At 47.3% G+C, this 15,260-nt stretch overlaps 1 protein-coding gene across 9 annotated transcripts in view; it reads left to right on the plus strand.

The window, feature by feature from the left end:
- ST6GALNAC6 (ST6 N-acetylgalactosaminide alpha-2,6-sialyltransferase 6) overlaps positions 1-15,260 on the plus strand; it is a 75,673-nt gene that overhangs the window by 38,056 nt on the left and 22,357 nt on the right. For all 9 annotated transcript variants that reach the window (XM_083160818.1, XM_083160821.1, XM_083160824.1 and 6 more), the window contains one exon: positions 3,826-3,894. In XM_083160818.1, coding sequence (XP_083016944.1) covers positions 3,880-3,894 — 15 coding nt within the window. In that variant the 5' untranslated portion in view covers positions 3,826-3,879. The remainder of the gene's footprint in view (positions 1-3,825; positions 3,895-15,260) is intronic.

Here is a 15,260-nt window from a genome sequence, read left to right on the forward strand (position 1 = left end):
TTGGAAGAAAAGTTGGTTAGATGTGTGGGGAACTGTAAAGGGCCATACACACTGGGCGACTTTGAACTCAAAGCCGCCCAGTGTGTATGGCCCGGTGATGAGCGGTGAGCGCTGCTGTGCGCTCCCGCAACATCGCCGGGAAAGCCATTCATCTGCTGGTTATATCAGCAGATGAGCGGCTTTCAGGACGGCTTTGCATAGCGCTCTGCTATGCAACGCCGTCCTCCCCCCCTCCGTCGGTGCAGGGCAGGGGGAAAGCTGCTCCGTGTGTATGCACTGAGCGGCTTTCCCCCCAGCGATGAACGCGATCATCGCTGTCCAAACACACTGGGCATAGTTGCCCAGTGTGTATGGACCTTAAGTTGGATGGTTGGAGGTTTGAAGGGTTTTAGAAAAGTTGGTCTGAAGTTGGTCTGATGTGTGGCCAGCATTACACTCATTCCAGATTTAGGATCCCAGCAGTGCACACAATTCTTACTGAGCCATTGTGACTACTATTAGTATTATTGGTCTTGTTATACCTTCTGACTTGGTTAATATATCACTGCTACATAAAATGTCTTGCTGTTACATAAATTGTTTTTGTATGAAATAGGATTACATCCCTTGTAATTCCTTTATATTGATATAGAATATATACTGGGACATCATGGCCATTAATTTTTTCTGATAGATTTAATTGCTAATACTGAATATGGTCACCAAGTGTCAGCTCCTTAGAGCCTATTAGCCAGGGTTGCCTACCCTCCTGGAATGGCCGGGAGGGTCCCGAAATTCAGATTCCCCTCCCAGCCCCCCGGAAAGGTGGGCAACCCTCCCGTATACCGGCGGACCCCCACATTTAAATTGACGCGGTTCGGCGGAGAGGGCGGGATAGATATGCAAATCACATCTATTTAGCCCCGTCTCCTCCTCGGAGACCCGCGAATTGCAGGATTTGCATTACTGGGGGCAGGGGCTAATGATGTCTCCAGCAGGCCCCGCCCCCAGAAGTGATGCTGACAGTCTCCTCTCCAGGGTTCTCCCGGAGAGGAGACTGAAAAAGTCAGAAACCCTGCTATTATCAAAACTTTGTTTTGAGGAACCAACATTGGCGGTATGTAGAAGTATTGAACAAAACATTTTTTTAACTTTTTATTTTTTTATGATATACAATTGAGAACTTTTTAAAACTTATTTTAGGATTTTCTTCAATTAACTTGGATACTTTTACATTGGACCGTCTCTTAATTGTGCTGACCCACACCCCTGTCGGTCAGCACCACTTAAATATAATCCCTCAACCTTCTCTCCCTCTCCTCACCTGTTCATCCTCCCTCCTTTTATGATGTACTTCTTTCTTTGTTATTTTGTAAATATGTAATGTTTGATTTAGTACTTATGTACTTATGCTCTGTACACACGGTGATATTTGACATTAGATTTTGATTATATAGTCAAAATTGCATGCAGATCGTATGCAGATCGCACAGGTTTTTTACCTTGCGATCCCGATGCACGCTCCCGTGACAGCACAAATCGAAACCCAGATAGACAGGGCAGCAATGACTATATAGTGCAAATCTAATGCAGATTGTATGAATTGTATGTAAAAAGTACAGAGATAGCAAAGATTACATAGCACTCAAATCTTAAAGGTCCATACACACTGGGTGACTATGCCCAGCTTGTATGGACAGCGATGATGCCAATCATTGCTGTGGGAAAACCCGCTCAGTGCATACACACTGAGTGACTTTCCCCCTGCCCGGCGCCGGCGGAGGGGGGAGGACGGCGTTGCATAGCGCAGAGCTATGCAAAGCTGTCCTGAAAGCCGCTCATGTGCTGGTATAACCAGCACATGAACGGCTTTCCCGGCGATGATGCGGGAGCGCGCAGCAGCGCTCACCGCCGGGCCATACACACTGGGTGGCTTTGAGCTGAAAGACGCTCAAACACTGGCGTAACTATCGTCCCGCAGCCCCCGCCGTGGCGGGGAGGCGCTGAGGGTATGTGGGCGCCGGGGGGGCTGCGGGACGACAGTCACTGTGTGCACCGTCCGGGTCCCAGCTCTCCCGGCTATTGCCGCAGCGCTGCTCTCACTGATACAAAAAGTGACACTTGGAAAATGGCTGCCCCCATACCGCAGACAGTTTTTCGTCTGCTGTATGGGGGCAGCCATTTTCCAAGTGTCACTTTCGTTAGCAGCAGTAGCCGGGAGAGCCGGGACCCGGCGCGGACGGATGCGGCCCAAGGTAAAACACACATGCACACAAACACACACATACACGCTCTCTCCCCTCAATCCCCCCCCCCCCCCCCGCGCGCGCCACGGCTCCCCGCTGCTTGTTTTTTTTTTGTTTTTTTTAGGGGGGGGGCGCCCCCCTGCATTTTCGGCAGGGGGGCGCACAATTATTAGTTACGCCTCTGCGCTCAAACTGGGTGTTTTGAGCGACTTTCAGCTCAAAGTTGCCCAGTGTGTATGGGCCTTTAGTCGAATAGCAAGAGAATCTCACCGTGTGTACACACCATTACTATGATATATTATGATTTACAGTGTAAAAAAAAATCTCTACTGAATTGCTGTTTTACTGCCCCTGATGAAGTCATGGAAATAATGAAACACATTGGGCCCTGTACGCTAATTCGCGTCAGACTGCCTAAAGAACCTTGTGCTGATGCATTACTGAATTCTATTTTTTACGCATTGTTATGCCTGAAGGGCAGTTTTTTATTAAATATTTTATATATACAGTTGTTTAAATCTCTTAACTCTCAGCGCCCTCTGAAACCATCTTTCTTTCCACACACAGGGCCTTATTCTAGTTCACTCTTTCTGATAAAATCCTTCTTAGATGGACAAAACCATGTGCACTGCAGGTGGGGCAGATGTAACTTGTGCAGAGAGAATTAGATTTGGGTGGGGTTTTACTTCAAAGTGAGATCTATATTGCAGTGTAAAAATAAAGCAGCCAGTATTTACCCTGCACAGAAATAAAATAACTCACCCAAATCTAATTCTCTCTGCACATTTTACATCTGCTCCCCTGCAGTGCACATGGTTTTGTCCATCTAAGAAGGATTTTTTCAGAAAGAGTGAACTGGAATAAGGCCCACAGAGAGAATATAGGAAATTAATTATCATTTATACAGTGTTTGCAGTCTTTTTGGTTTGATGCCTTTTGGAGACATTCTGTGATTATGGGCCTTATTCTAGTTCACTCTTTCTGACAAAATCCTTCTTAGATGGACAAAACCATGTGCACTGCAGGTGGGGCAGATGTAACATGTGCAGAGAGAATTAGATTTGGGTGGGGTTTTACTTCAAAGTGAGATCTATATTGCAGTGTAAAAATAAAGCAGCCAGTATTTACCCTGCACAGAAACAAAATAACTCACCCAAATCTAATTCTCTCTGCACATGTTACATCTGCCCCCCTGCAGTGCACATGGTTTTGTCCATCTAAGAAGGATTTTGTCAGAAAGAATGAACCAAAATAAGGCCCCATGTGCACTGCAGGGGGACAGATGTAACATGTGCAGAGAGAAGTAGATTTGGGTGAGTTATTTTGTTTCTGTGCAGGGAAAATACTGACTGCTTTATTTTTACACTGCAATATAGATCTCACTTTGAAGTAAGACCCCACCCAAATCTAATTCTCTCTGCATAAGTTACATCTGGCCCACCTGCAGTGCACATGGTTTTTTCCATCTAAGAAGGATTTTGTCAGAAAAAGTGAACCAGAATAAGGCCCTATGTGACATTGAGGTGTTGACAAAGAATGTGTCGTATGAGTTCATAGATTGTAACCCATGATACTTACACTGTACTTTGTCCCCCTTTAGGTGCAAGACATAAGAAAATGACAGAACCGCATTAAGACGGAGCCTACGTGGGAGATGACGAACACCAGTGTAATAATCTATATGCACCCACCTCACTACTCATACACTGAATCATACTAATAACCAACCCACAATGCACAGCCCAATTATACCTCATGAACACTGACCTGTAAAGCAATGCTATGCACTAAATTTGGCTTTATAGCCTTTATATATCTGATCATGTTGCCCAGTGGCGTAACTATAAATTTAGCTCCCCCCTGCCAAAAAGTTTGTGCCCCCCCCCCCCATTGATTGTAATATATATATATATATATATATATATATATATATATATGACAGATTAACAGTGCGCAAAGAAAATAAGGAGTTGTAAATGTCTAAGTCCAATTGGGCAAAATGTACCAAACAATGGCCCTTATTCTGGTTGGTGCGGTCGAGCCGCATATGCGGCTCCGACCGCACCAGACGTATCCCCGCCCACACTACGGATCGCCACGGCCGTCCGTACACGGACGGCTGGCGATCCGCACGAAAATGGTGGAGGCGTACGCCTCCACCATGGTGGGAGCTGCCCCCTGCATTCGATGGTCGACGACCATCGAAGGCAGGGCCGCACGCCGCGGCAGCTCCCGCAAGCTGAGACCACACGGACAATCGTCCGTGTGGTAGCTTGTATGGGGGCTGAAAGCTGACATCCGGCGACGTCAGCTTTCCGCCCCCATGAGTGGCGTCATGCCCTCATTACCATGCGTACGCCCCGCGTTTGCATGGGAACGCCCATGAAACGCGGGGCGTACACATAGGGAAATGAGGGGATGAAGCCCCTCACGCCCCTATACGCCCCCTTTGCGGCGTCGAAATTTTTAACACGGAGAATTCCCCTGCACATGCGCAGAGTGACCTCTGCGCATGTGCAGAGAGAAAACATCGGCGGTACGGCCGCATGCGGGCCGTACCGCTTCAATCTGAATAAGGGCCAATGTTCTTCCACGTGTATGTAATAGGCACTCAGGTAATTAACCCGGCAGCTCCAAGCTCTCCACCTCAGGTGAGGTAATCCTGGATCCAACAGGTGCTTGTCTACAAAGAAATAAGGAGAGCGAGCGCTCTATAGTGCATGAATCTGTATGATAGATTTATTCAAGGTACACGCAGGTTTACAGGTTTACAGATGGTTTAAAATCACGTACCAGACAATGCGGTACTAAACACCGCAGATATAAAGCATAGGCATGCTGTCTCAGCAGCCGGGTGTTGGAGAGGTTACACTCACACGGCAATCTGACTTAGCAGCAGCAGCAGCGGTGAGACTCCACACGTCTGAGCGGCACGATATCCCCACAGGTAACTCTGGTCACAGACAACGCTAGGCCACGCCCCCCACAGGTTCAAGGTTCTTGGTCAGAGAAGACGCTAGGCCACGCCCCTGACCAAGACCAAGAACCTTGAACCTGTGGGGTGTGAGACCGCAACCGCTGCTGCTGTGGATGCCACAATTGAGTGTAACCTCTCCTACAAACTACTGCTGGGAAAAGCAGTTTATGCGATCCTACTGCGGTGACTAGTGCCGCTTGTTGTGGTACGTGACCCCCGCTACCTGTTTTATCTTCTGTGTAGACAAAACACACCTGTGGATTCAGGATTACCTCCATGAGAGGAAGAGCTTAAGCTGCAGGGCTATATACACCTGAGTGCATTTGAAAGAGACTGTGTGGAGGATACACTCCTGTGGTACTATTGTTCAGATTTGGACACTGGCTTTTTTCTCATAAGTTTTTGCGCACTGTTATTTTTATATATATATATATATATACCACTGAGACCAATTTAACCACACAACCAGCTATCAAATGGCCAAGTGCACCCTGAGCACATTTGATGCCAGTGTGGACCCGCATAATGACAACAACTGACTGATTAGTCCATTCATATGATCCTGGATTGGGGGGTCCATGCACATACTCCACCCCACCAATCTTCTAAGTGTGTGTGTGTGTGTGTGTGTGTGTGTGTGTGTGTGTGTGTGTGTGTGTGTGTGTGTGTGTGTAAATATATATCTACATACAAGAAACAAATTCTTGCAAAGCAAGAGAGAGAATGTCGCTTTGTGATGCACCAAAAAAAGAGAGAATTTAAAATGTAACCTTTATTTATTATTTTCTAAGACCTCTGGCGAGAATAAAAAGACACAATACATACATTTAACATAGACACATAAAAAAGGATAAGGATATCCTTGTTGCCGTGGGTTCCCACTTCACAATTTTATTTTCTCTTTCAATGGTCCTGGTGACACAGCTCAACACTGGGATGTAGGAGGGTCCGAAGGAGCCAGGCACCTATCCTAAAGCTTTAGAGGGTAGGCTCCTCCCCTACTGCATCCCTGGACTCTTCAGTTCGTGTTAGGTGCCCACTGGAGTGGGTGCTATTCTAAAGGGCTGCGGGAGCAGCCGAAGAAATAGAGTAGTTAGGGAATTTTTATTGTTTTATTAACTTTCACCCTAGCTAGGTAGGCACAGTGTGAGGATTCTCATAGTGAATCCTCACACTGCTAGCGCAGCAGGAGCTGACAGAATCGCGTCCTGTCAGCTCACTGTGCACAGGGGAGACGCTGTCTGGCCTCCCTGTGCAGCGCTTTTAGCCTCTTTTAAGAGGCTGCCTGGGCTCCGGAGCATCCTGAAACCGGCTCCACGTTTAGGTGGGGATCATGGGGGACAGGCGCTCCGTGATGGCGGCGGCCATTTTATGCGGAGCTTACACGCTGAGCTCCTGATTGAGAGGACAGCAGCGCTGTGACAGGCATGTTCCAAGTGGTCCCCATTCGAGGGGGAGACACTGGAACTAGGAAATCCTACCTAAGGAGCGGCTGGCTGGGGGTGGTTGGCGCCAAAAGGTCACGGACCCCGCAGCAGCAGGGACTTTTGGTCTCTTCCTTCACTCTGACTTTGGCGCCTTTCAGAACGCTTGCAGCGGAGCTGAGCTGGCTAATTGATCCTGGCAGAGTGACTTGGATTTCCTGGGCATCGCTTCCCCGCAGTTGAAACCAACAGACAGCTAAGTGACTGGGTGCATTGCCTCTGTATAAACGCTTGTACATTGTTTGCACTGTGTATACTGATAGTTATACATTTATCGCTTACATCATGTCTGAGCATCAGGCTGTGGTTTTGGGGGAGGGAGCCCTTAGTGCACTGAGCGCGTGCAATGTTTGCACACAAAAGTTTGTCCCTGAGCAGATGGCCAAGGGGGGCTTATGTATTACTTGCGCTGATGTGAGACCCATGGGCAGTGAACCCCATAGGGCTGAGCAGAGTGAACCTGCGTGGGCCAGTGCCCTAGGCAGGTCTGTAAACGCTTTGGTGCAGCTTCTAGACAGGCAGAGTGATGTGTTGGTAGAATCACAGAGACCTATGCCATCATCTCAGCAGTCTTCTGGCTCCTTGCCTCTTACCCAGGCAGATCCTGCGCTTATTCAGGTGATGCAGGATACTGCAAAGGGGATCAACAGGTTCAGTGAAATACTGGACAAAATGGATGATGTGGCAGGGACCCCTAAAAGGTCTTATGCTATGCCTACTGTGGTAGATGAGGAGGAGGGAGCGTATACTGACACCCCCTGGGAGGGTGATGATTTTGAAGAGACCTCTGCTGCTGGTATAGAGGATCTTATTGTAGCTGTGAAACAGGCTTTAAAACTGTCTGTGGAGGATAAGACTCCTGTTAAAGGTGTTTTCAAGCGACAGCGGAAGGAGGCTGTTACTTTTCCTTCAGATGAGGGGTTGCAGGAATTATTGGAAGGGGCTTGGAAAACCCCGGATAAGAGGCTACAGATGCCTAAGAGATTCCTTAGTCTGTACCCCATGCCAGAGTCTCATGCTGAACTCTGGGAAAAGGTGCCTGTTGTGGATGCTTCAGTGGCACGTTTATCCAAAGCTACGGTATTGCCTGTACAGGGCGGTGCAGCTTTTAAAGATTCTGTGGATAAAAAGCTGGAGGGAAACCTCAAGGCTATTTTTGAAGGGGGGGGGGTTTACCCTACGCCCCCTTATTGCTTCAGCCTGGGTCTCTAAGGCCATGATAGAGTGGGCTGGTGAATTATGCACCATGCTGCAAGCTGACCCTGGTGCTTTGCTTATAGCAGAGAAGATTAAGGCTGCTGCAGAATATGCGGTGGAAGCAGAGGAGGAAGCTCTTAAAATGGCGACCAGAGTGTCCACAGTCTCTATTAATGCCAGGAGAGTGCTCTGGCTTAAGGCCTGGGAAGCGGACAATGAGTCCAAGAAGGCCCTAGAAATGTTAGCTTTCAAGGGAAAGTTGCTTTTTGGTTCTGAGCTAGAGGAAATTATAAAGCAAGCCACGGGCGGCAAGAGTACATTTCTGCCGGCCCCCTCAGCAAAGCAGACATCCAGATTCGCTGCTTTTAGGCCGTCCTTTCGGCCCTCCCCTAGAGGTGGTGCGTCCTTTCGAGGACAGTCTTTCAGGGGAAAGTTTCAGGCCTCTAGGGGCAAAACTCAAAGGTCCAAGTTTGGCTCCTTCCATAAGAAGCCTGCCTCCAAAGGAGAGGACAAACCCTCCGCATGACTGTCAGGGGATAGGCCCGACAGTGATAAAGGTGGGGGGGCGTCTCACACATTTCAGGGACGCATGGGCTTCTCTAGACCAGGATTCCTGGGTCTTAGAGATTATTACCCAGGGTTACAAAATCCCTTTCAGAGGGTTGCCTCCGAAGAGGTTCATCCCCACACCCGTGCCAAAACAGGCGCTCCTTCGCACAGCTCTTATGAGAGCGGCTCATTCCCTTTTGGAAAAAGGGGTGGTTATTCCGGTTCCCAGGGCAGAGTGGAAGAAAGGCTTTTACTCCACGCTGTTCCTGGTGCCCAAACCAGACGGGTCTTTCAGACCAATACTAAACTTGAAATCCTTAAATGTCCATCTATGCGTAGACCATTTCAAAATGGAGTCTTTAAGGTCAGTACTCCTGAGTCTGGACCAGGGGGAATTTTTGGCGTCCATGGATGTCCAGGACGCATATCTGCACGTTCCCATTCACCCGGAACATCAGACCCTGTTGAGGTTTGCTATAGGAGACCTGCATTTACAATTCCGGGCGTTACCCTTTGGGCTAGCGACCGCGCCAAGGGTATTCACAAAGATAATGTCAGTGATGGCGGCGGTGCTGAGGCTCAGAGGAATCACAGTAATACCCTATTTGGACGATCTCCTGTTCAAAGCAGGGTCAGCAGCCATGCTTCAAAGTCACTTGGCAGAGGCCATCAGTTTTTTGCAGGCTCACGGCTGGATTTTAAATTTACAAAAATCTCAGTTGGTACCATCACAGAGGCTTCAATTCTTGGGAGTCATACTGGATACCCATCTCCATCGGGTTTTTCTCCCGGAGGTAAAGGCCAGGGATCTGGTCACTCTAGTGCAGGAGATTCTCAGAGCTCAGCGCTTGTCAGTATGGAGGTGCCTCAAGCTCCTGGGGAAAATGGTGGCGTCATTCGAGACGCTTCAATTTGCCAGGTTCCACTCTCGGGTGTTCCAATGGAACATTTTGTCAGCCTGGTCAGGAAACACTCTGACCATGAAGGCGGAGATGATAGTGCTGTCTTCGGACACTCGAGACTCCTTGAAATGGTGGACAGAAGTAGATTCCCTTCAGTGGGGTCGGTCATTACAGACCTGGGACTGGTTGGTAGTAACTACCGACGCCAGTCTCAGGGGCTGGGGGGCAGTAGTCCTGGATCTCAGGCTGCAGGGCCTGTGGACGGCAGAGGAATCAGTGTTACCAATCAACATCTTGGAGCTGAGAGCTGTCTGGAAAGTGATTTCCTTGGCGGGAGACAGGTTACGGAACCTCCCTTTGAGGATTCAGACCGACAATGCCACAGCTGTGGCGTATCTGAATCACCAGGGAGGTACACGCAGCAGATTGGCCATGTGGGAGGTGTCCAGAATCTTCCTATGGGCGGAACAGAATGTTCCTGCTGTATCGGCTATATTCATTCCAGGAGTGGAGAATATAGAAGCAGACTTCCTGAGCAGGGAGGAGCTCAAGGAAGGAGAATGGAGCTTACACCCTCAGGTGTTTCACCAGATCACTTTGATGTGGGGAACTCCGGATGTGGACCTGATGGCATCCAGGTTCAACCATCAGGTGCCCAGGTTTTATGCCAGAATGAGAGATCCGCTAGCAGAGGCAGTGGATGCCATGACTACTCAGTGGCAGGGAGATCTTCTTTATGCATTCCCTCCAGTTCCAATGTTAGCGAGACTTTTGAAGAGGATACAGGACCAGAAGGTTACGGTGATCCTTGTGGCCCCGGATTGGCCAAGGAGGTCCTGGTACTCGAGGCTTCAGAGGTTGTCTGTGGACTCATGGCGTCTACCTCTGAGACCAGATCTGCTAAGACAAGGCCCATTCAATCACCTGGATTCCGATCGATTGATTTTGACGGCCTGGCTATTGAAGCCGCCATTTTGAAAAGGAAAGGGTTTTCTGACGCAGTAGTGCAGACTATGATAAAAGCCAGGAAAGCTGTTTCGTCGGCAAATTATTATAGAGTCTGGAAGACTTACATTAGATGGTGTGAGAGGCGAAAAGCTCACACATCTCACTTCAAGTTATCAAGAATGTTGGAATTCTTACAAGATGGGTTTTCATCGGGCCTAAGCCTTCAATCATTGAAGGTGCAGATTTCGGCCTTATCCATCTATTTCCAAAAAAGAGTAGCCATTTTGCCGGAGATTCAAACTTTTTTACAAGGGGTATCCAGACTGAAACCCCCTTACAAGCAACCAGTAGCGCCTTGGGATCTGTCACTGGTTTTGGATTGCCTTCAGAAGGCACCTTTTGAACCTTTAAGGTCGGCTGACTTTAAGTTTCTCACGTGGAAACTAGTGTTTTTGTTAGCAGTAGCATCTGCTAAAAGAGTGTCAGAGTTGGGAGCCTTGTCATGCAAATCTCCCTTCTTAATTTTTCATGATGACAGGGCTGTTCTGAGAACAGTGCCTCAATTTTTACAGAAGGTAGTCTCTGCCTTCCATTTAAATCAGGAGATAGTTCTACCTGTGTTTCAACCCCCAGAGGGTTCCAAGAAAAGGGACAAGTTGAAGACTTTGGATGTTGTGCGTGCCTTACGCATATATGTGGACAGAGTGAAGAGTGTCAGAAAGACTGACACATTATTGGTACTGTATGACGTACACAAAATTGGTTGGCCTGCTTCTAAGCAGACTATTGCTAGGTGGTTGCGATCTGTGATAGCTTTTGCATACACCAAAGTGGGTAGGCCTGTACCGGCCAGAATTAATGCGCATACCACCAGGTCAGTTGCCACCTCTTGGGCGGTTCGACATGGGGCCACAGCTGAGCAGGTTTGCAGAGCTGCCACTTGGTCATCTGTTCACACATTTGCCAAATTCTATAGATTCCATGAGTTCGCGTCGGAGGACGCATCATTCGGGCGAGCAGTGCTGAGAGCTGCAGACCTGAGCGTACCCTCCCAAAGGACCGGCTCTGGAACGTCCCAGTGTTGAGCTGTGTCACCAGGACCATTGAAAGAGAAAAAGGGATTTTTGTAAGAACTTACCGTTCGAATCCCTTTCTCTGATATGGTCCTGGTGACACAGCGATCCCTCCCTTACGCTCAGTAAGTATGCCAGAAGTTTCATGATGTTCATGTTAAAATGGTTAAAAGTTAACAGTTTCTGTTATAAAATGTGCATATAATATGTGCAGGCATTTGTACTGAGTTAATGTATTCCAGTGGCTTTGAAAGATTGAACTGAAGAGTCCAGGGATGCAGTAGGGGAGGAGCCTACCCTCTAAAGCTTTAGGATAGGTGCCTGGCTCCTTCGGACCCTCCTACATCCCAGTGTTGAGCTGTGTCACCAGGACCATATCAGAGAAAGGGATTCGAACGGTAAGTTCTTACAAAAATCCCTTTTTTAATATATTTAATGTTTTCACTTTAATTGTGTTGGTGCATTTTCCGTCTGTAAATGAGACTGGTTAATATGGATATTTCCAGTTATCAGTACTTTAATACCTCTGTTTATTAGCGGTATCACTGTGAGTGCCTAATTCATAGAATATGCAAAAACCGACTAAATCTGGGGTGTGAGAATAACCATCAATTTATGGTCCCACACAACAGAGCAGTATTATTATCAGAGTGGCAAAAACATGTGCTCCCAAATATGTTAGTAAGGTGCCCGATATAGTATCTGAGCCCTACCTGGGGCTAAGCTATGTGTATTGCCACTGGTGTATACTAGGCAGATCACAGTAAGCGGTTAGCTGAGTGCTGTTGGTCCGGTCTGTCAGCCGGGACAGCGGAGCTCGCGGTGTGAGATCAAATGCACTGCGCCCGCTTGTCACAACGGCTTACAAGTTGCGTGACCGGCTCCTAGTACAGTTTGCGGCAAGGTCTTGATCAGCCTGTGAGGCTGTCAGCCAGAGTACACGGCAACGGTGTCAGGTGGTGCACACCGTGCCTGTTTGCCGATCTTAGTGCTTTAATGCACACCGCTGCTAATACCGCTAAGGGAAATAAAACAGATCAAAATGCATTCATAGAGGAAAGGGGAAGTGGGAGCACACCACGGAGTGTACGGTCTGTGTACGCTTCGCCAGTGAGCTTGGTCCTGACGAAGCTCACTGGCGAAGCGTACACCGACCGCTTACTGTGATCTGCCTAGTATACACCAGTGGCAATTCACATAGCTTAGCCCCAGGTAGGGCTCAGACACTATATCGGGCACCTTACTAACATATTTGGAAGCGCATGTCTTTGCCACTCTGATAATAATACCGCTCTGTTGTGTGGGACCATAAATTGATGGTTATTCTCACACCCCAGATTTAGTCGGTTTTTGCATATTCTATGAATTAGGCACTCACAGTGATACCGCTAATAAACAGAGGTATTAAAGTACTGATAACTGGAAATATCCATATTAACCTGTCTCATTTACAGACGGAAAATGCACCAACACAATTAAAGTGAAAACATTAAATATATTAAAAATAAAATTGTGAAGTGGGACCCCACGGCAACAAGGATATCCTTATCCTTTTTTATGTGTATATGTTAAATGTATGTATTGGGGGAAATTTACTAAGAATACGAATACAAAAAATTGTATTCGTATTCTTGCTACGAATTAATACGACTGCATACCTCGTATGCTTTGTCGTGTTCCGGAGGGGGATTTACAAAGCAGTCATATACGACTGCTTTGTAACCCTCCGATGTCGTATTAATTCGTATTAGCTGGCCATATATACGGCCGCTAATACGAATTAGTGTAGGCAGTCTGCATGGATCAGTCAGATCCGTGCAGGCTGCAAGGTGTAAAAAAAAAAAAAAATACATTTAAAAAAACAGCTGAAACTAGCACCAGGCTGAAAGAGCCGGGGCCGGTAATAAAAAATCAGGAAACCCGACAAATAGGGGTTCCCCGATTTTTTAAAAGCAGCCCCAGGCTCCAGGTCCGGGGCTGGTTCCCAAAATATGGGGGACAAAATGACTAGGGGTCCCCCATATTTTAAGGACCAGCCCCAGGCCAAACCAGCCAGCAGGGCAATGTCACAGCCGGGGGATACTTATTAGATAAGGTCCCGCGGCCAAAACATCACCCTACCGACCAGTCAGCCTGGACAGGGGCCCTGGGGGAGTGGGGACCCCCCCAATAAAGGGGTCCCCCCCTCCAGGACTTACCTGACCAGGCTGAAGCCTGGTGCTGTCCTCGATGCCCCTGGGCGGTGGGCATCGAGCTGATTCAGTGTAAAAAAATAGATGTAAAAACTATTGTTTTAAACTGTGGAACTATGAGTCCCAGCAAGCCTCCCCCGCAAGCTGGGACTTGGAGAACCACAAGTCCCAGCCTGCGGGGCATTAAAGGGTCCGCTGGCACTTGTAGTTCCACAGTAAAAAAAAATAGTGAAATAAACACACACTGACACATAAGAAAAATAAAACTTTAATACATACCTTACACACATACTGATACTTACCTATCTTGATCCCGTAGGTAGGTCCCTGGTTCTTGATCTGGTGCCTTGTCCTGGTCCAGATCTATGTCGGCATTCTTCTCCATGTCGATCTCCATGTCGGCGTCGTCCGTGTCGTCGTCCGGGCCGGGGTCCAAAGAAATCCATGGGGGACCTGTGGAAGGAAATCCTACTCACCCAGATCCTCCATGGAAGATCTGAAGTTTTCATCCGCCGTAGTCCTGGGCTTCTTACCCTGCTGGCTGGTTTGGCCTGGGGCTGGTTCTTAAAATACTGGGGACCCCTAGTCATGTTGTCCCCCGTATTTTGGGAACCAGCCCCGGACCTGGAGACTGGGGCTGGTCTTAAAAAATTGGGGAACCCCTATTTGTCGGGTTTCCCGATTTTTAATTACTGGCCCCGGCTCTTTCAGCCTGGTGCTGGTTACAGCTGTGATCAAGACCCTGGGACCTACCTACGGACCCCACGCTGTTTATTTTTTTATTTATTTATTTTTTCTCTATTTTTTTACACTGGAGCCTGCACGGATCAGTCAGATCCGTGCAGGTTTCTGCCAAATACGACAGGAAAATAAGGTGTATTTTCCTGCCGTATATTCATGGCAGTTTTACACTTATTAGCGGCCGCTTAGTAAATCAGGAACCACCATTCTTTTGAATGGTGATTTCTGCCGTATTCTTTCGATGGAGTAGACATTGATATTTGTAAATACAAATACGAATGTCCCATCATTAAGAATACGAAAATATGTTTTTTTTGGCATAGTAAATGCCAAAAATACGTATTTTCATTTATATGAAAATACGATTTTTTTTTCCACAAATTTTTTTTTAGTCAATTTCCCCCAATTGTGTCTTTTTATTCTCGCCAGAGGTCTTAGAAAATAATAAATAAAGGTTACATTTTAGATACTCTCTTTTTTGGTGCATCACAAAGGGCCTTATTTTGGTTCACTCTTTCTGACAAAATCCTTCTTAGATGGACAAAACCATGTGCACTGCAGGGGGGGGGGCAGATGTAAAATGTGGTGAGAAAATTAGATTTGGGTGAGTTATTTTGTTTCTGTGCAGGGTAAATACTGACTGTTTTATTTTTAAACTGCAATATAAATCTCACTTTGAAGTAAAACCCCACCCAAATCTAATTCTCTCTGCACAAGTAACATCTGCCCCACCTGCAGTGCACATGGTTTTGTCCATCTAAGAACGATTTTGTTAGAAAGAGTGAACCAAAATAAGGCCCAAAGTGACATTCTCTCTCTTGCTTTCCAAGAATTTGTTCCTTGCTCCAATCTCTTGTCCCGTGATAGCACACCCTTGCCATGATGACCAATATGTACAACATGATTATTTAAGGGGTCACAAGATATCAATTTCCAATATATTTTTCCTGTGTGATTAACCTTGCTTTCTGT

The sequence above is a fragment of the Crinia signifera genome, chromosome 9 (assembly GCF_055691185.1).
Source record: "Crinia signifera chromosome 9, ASM5569118v1, whole genome shotgun sequence".
Taxonomy (NCBI): domain Eukaryota; kingdom Metazoa; phylum Chordata; class Amphibia; order Anura; family Myobatrachidae; genus Crinia; species Crinia signifera.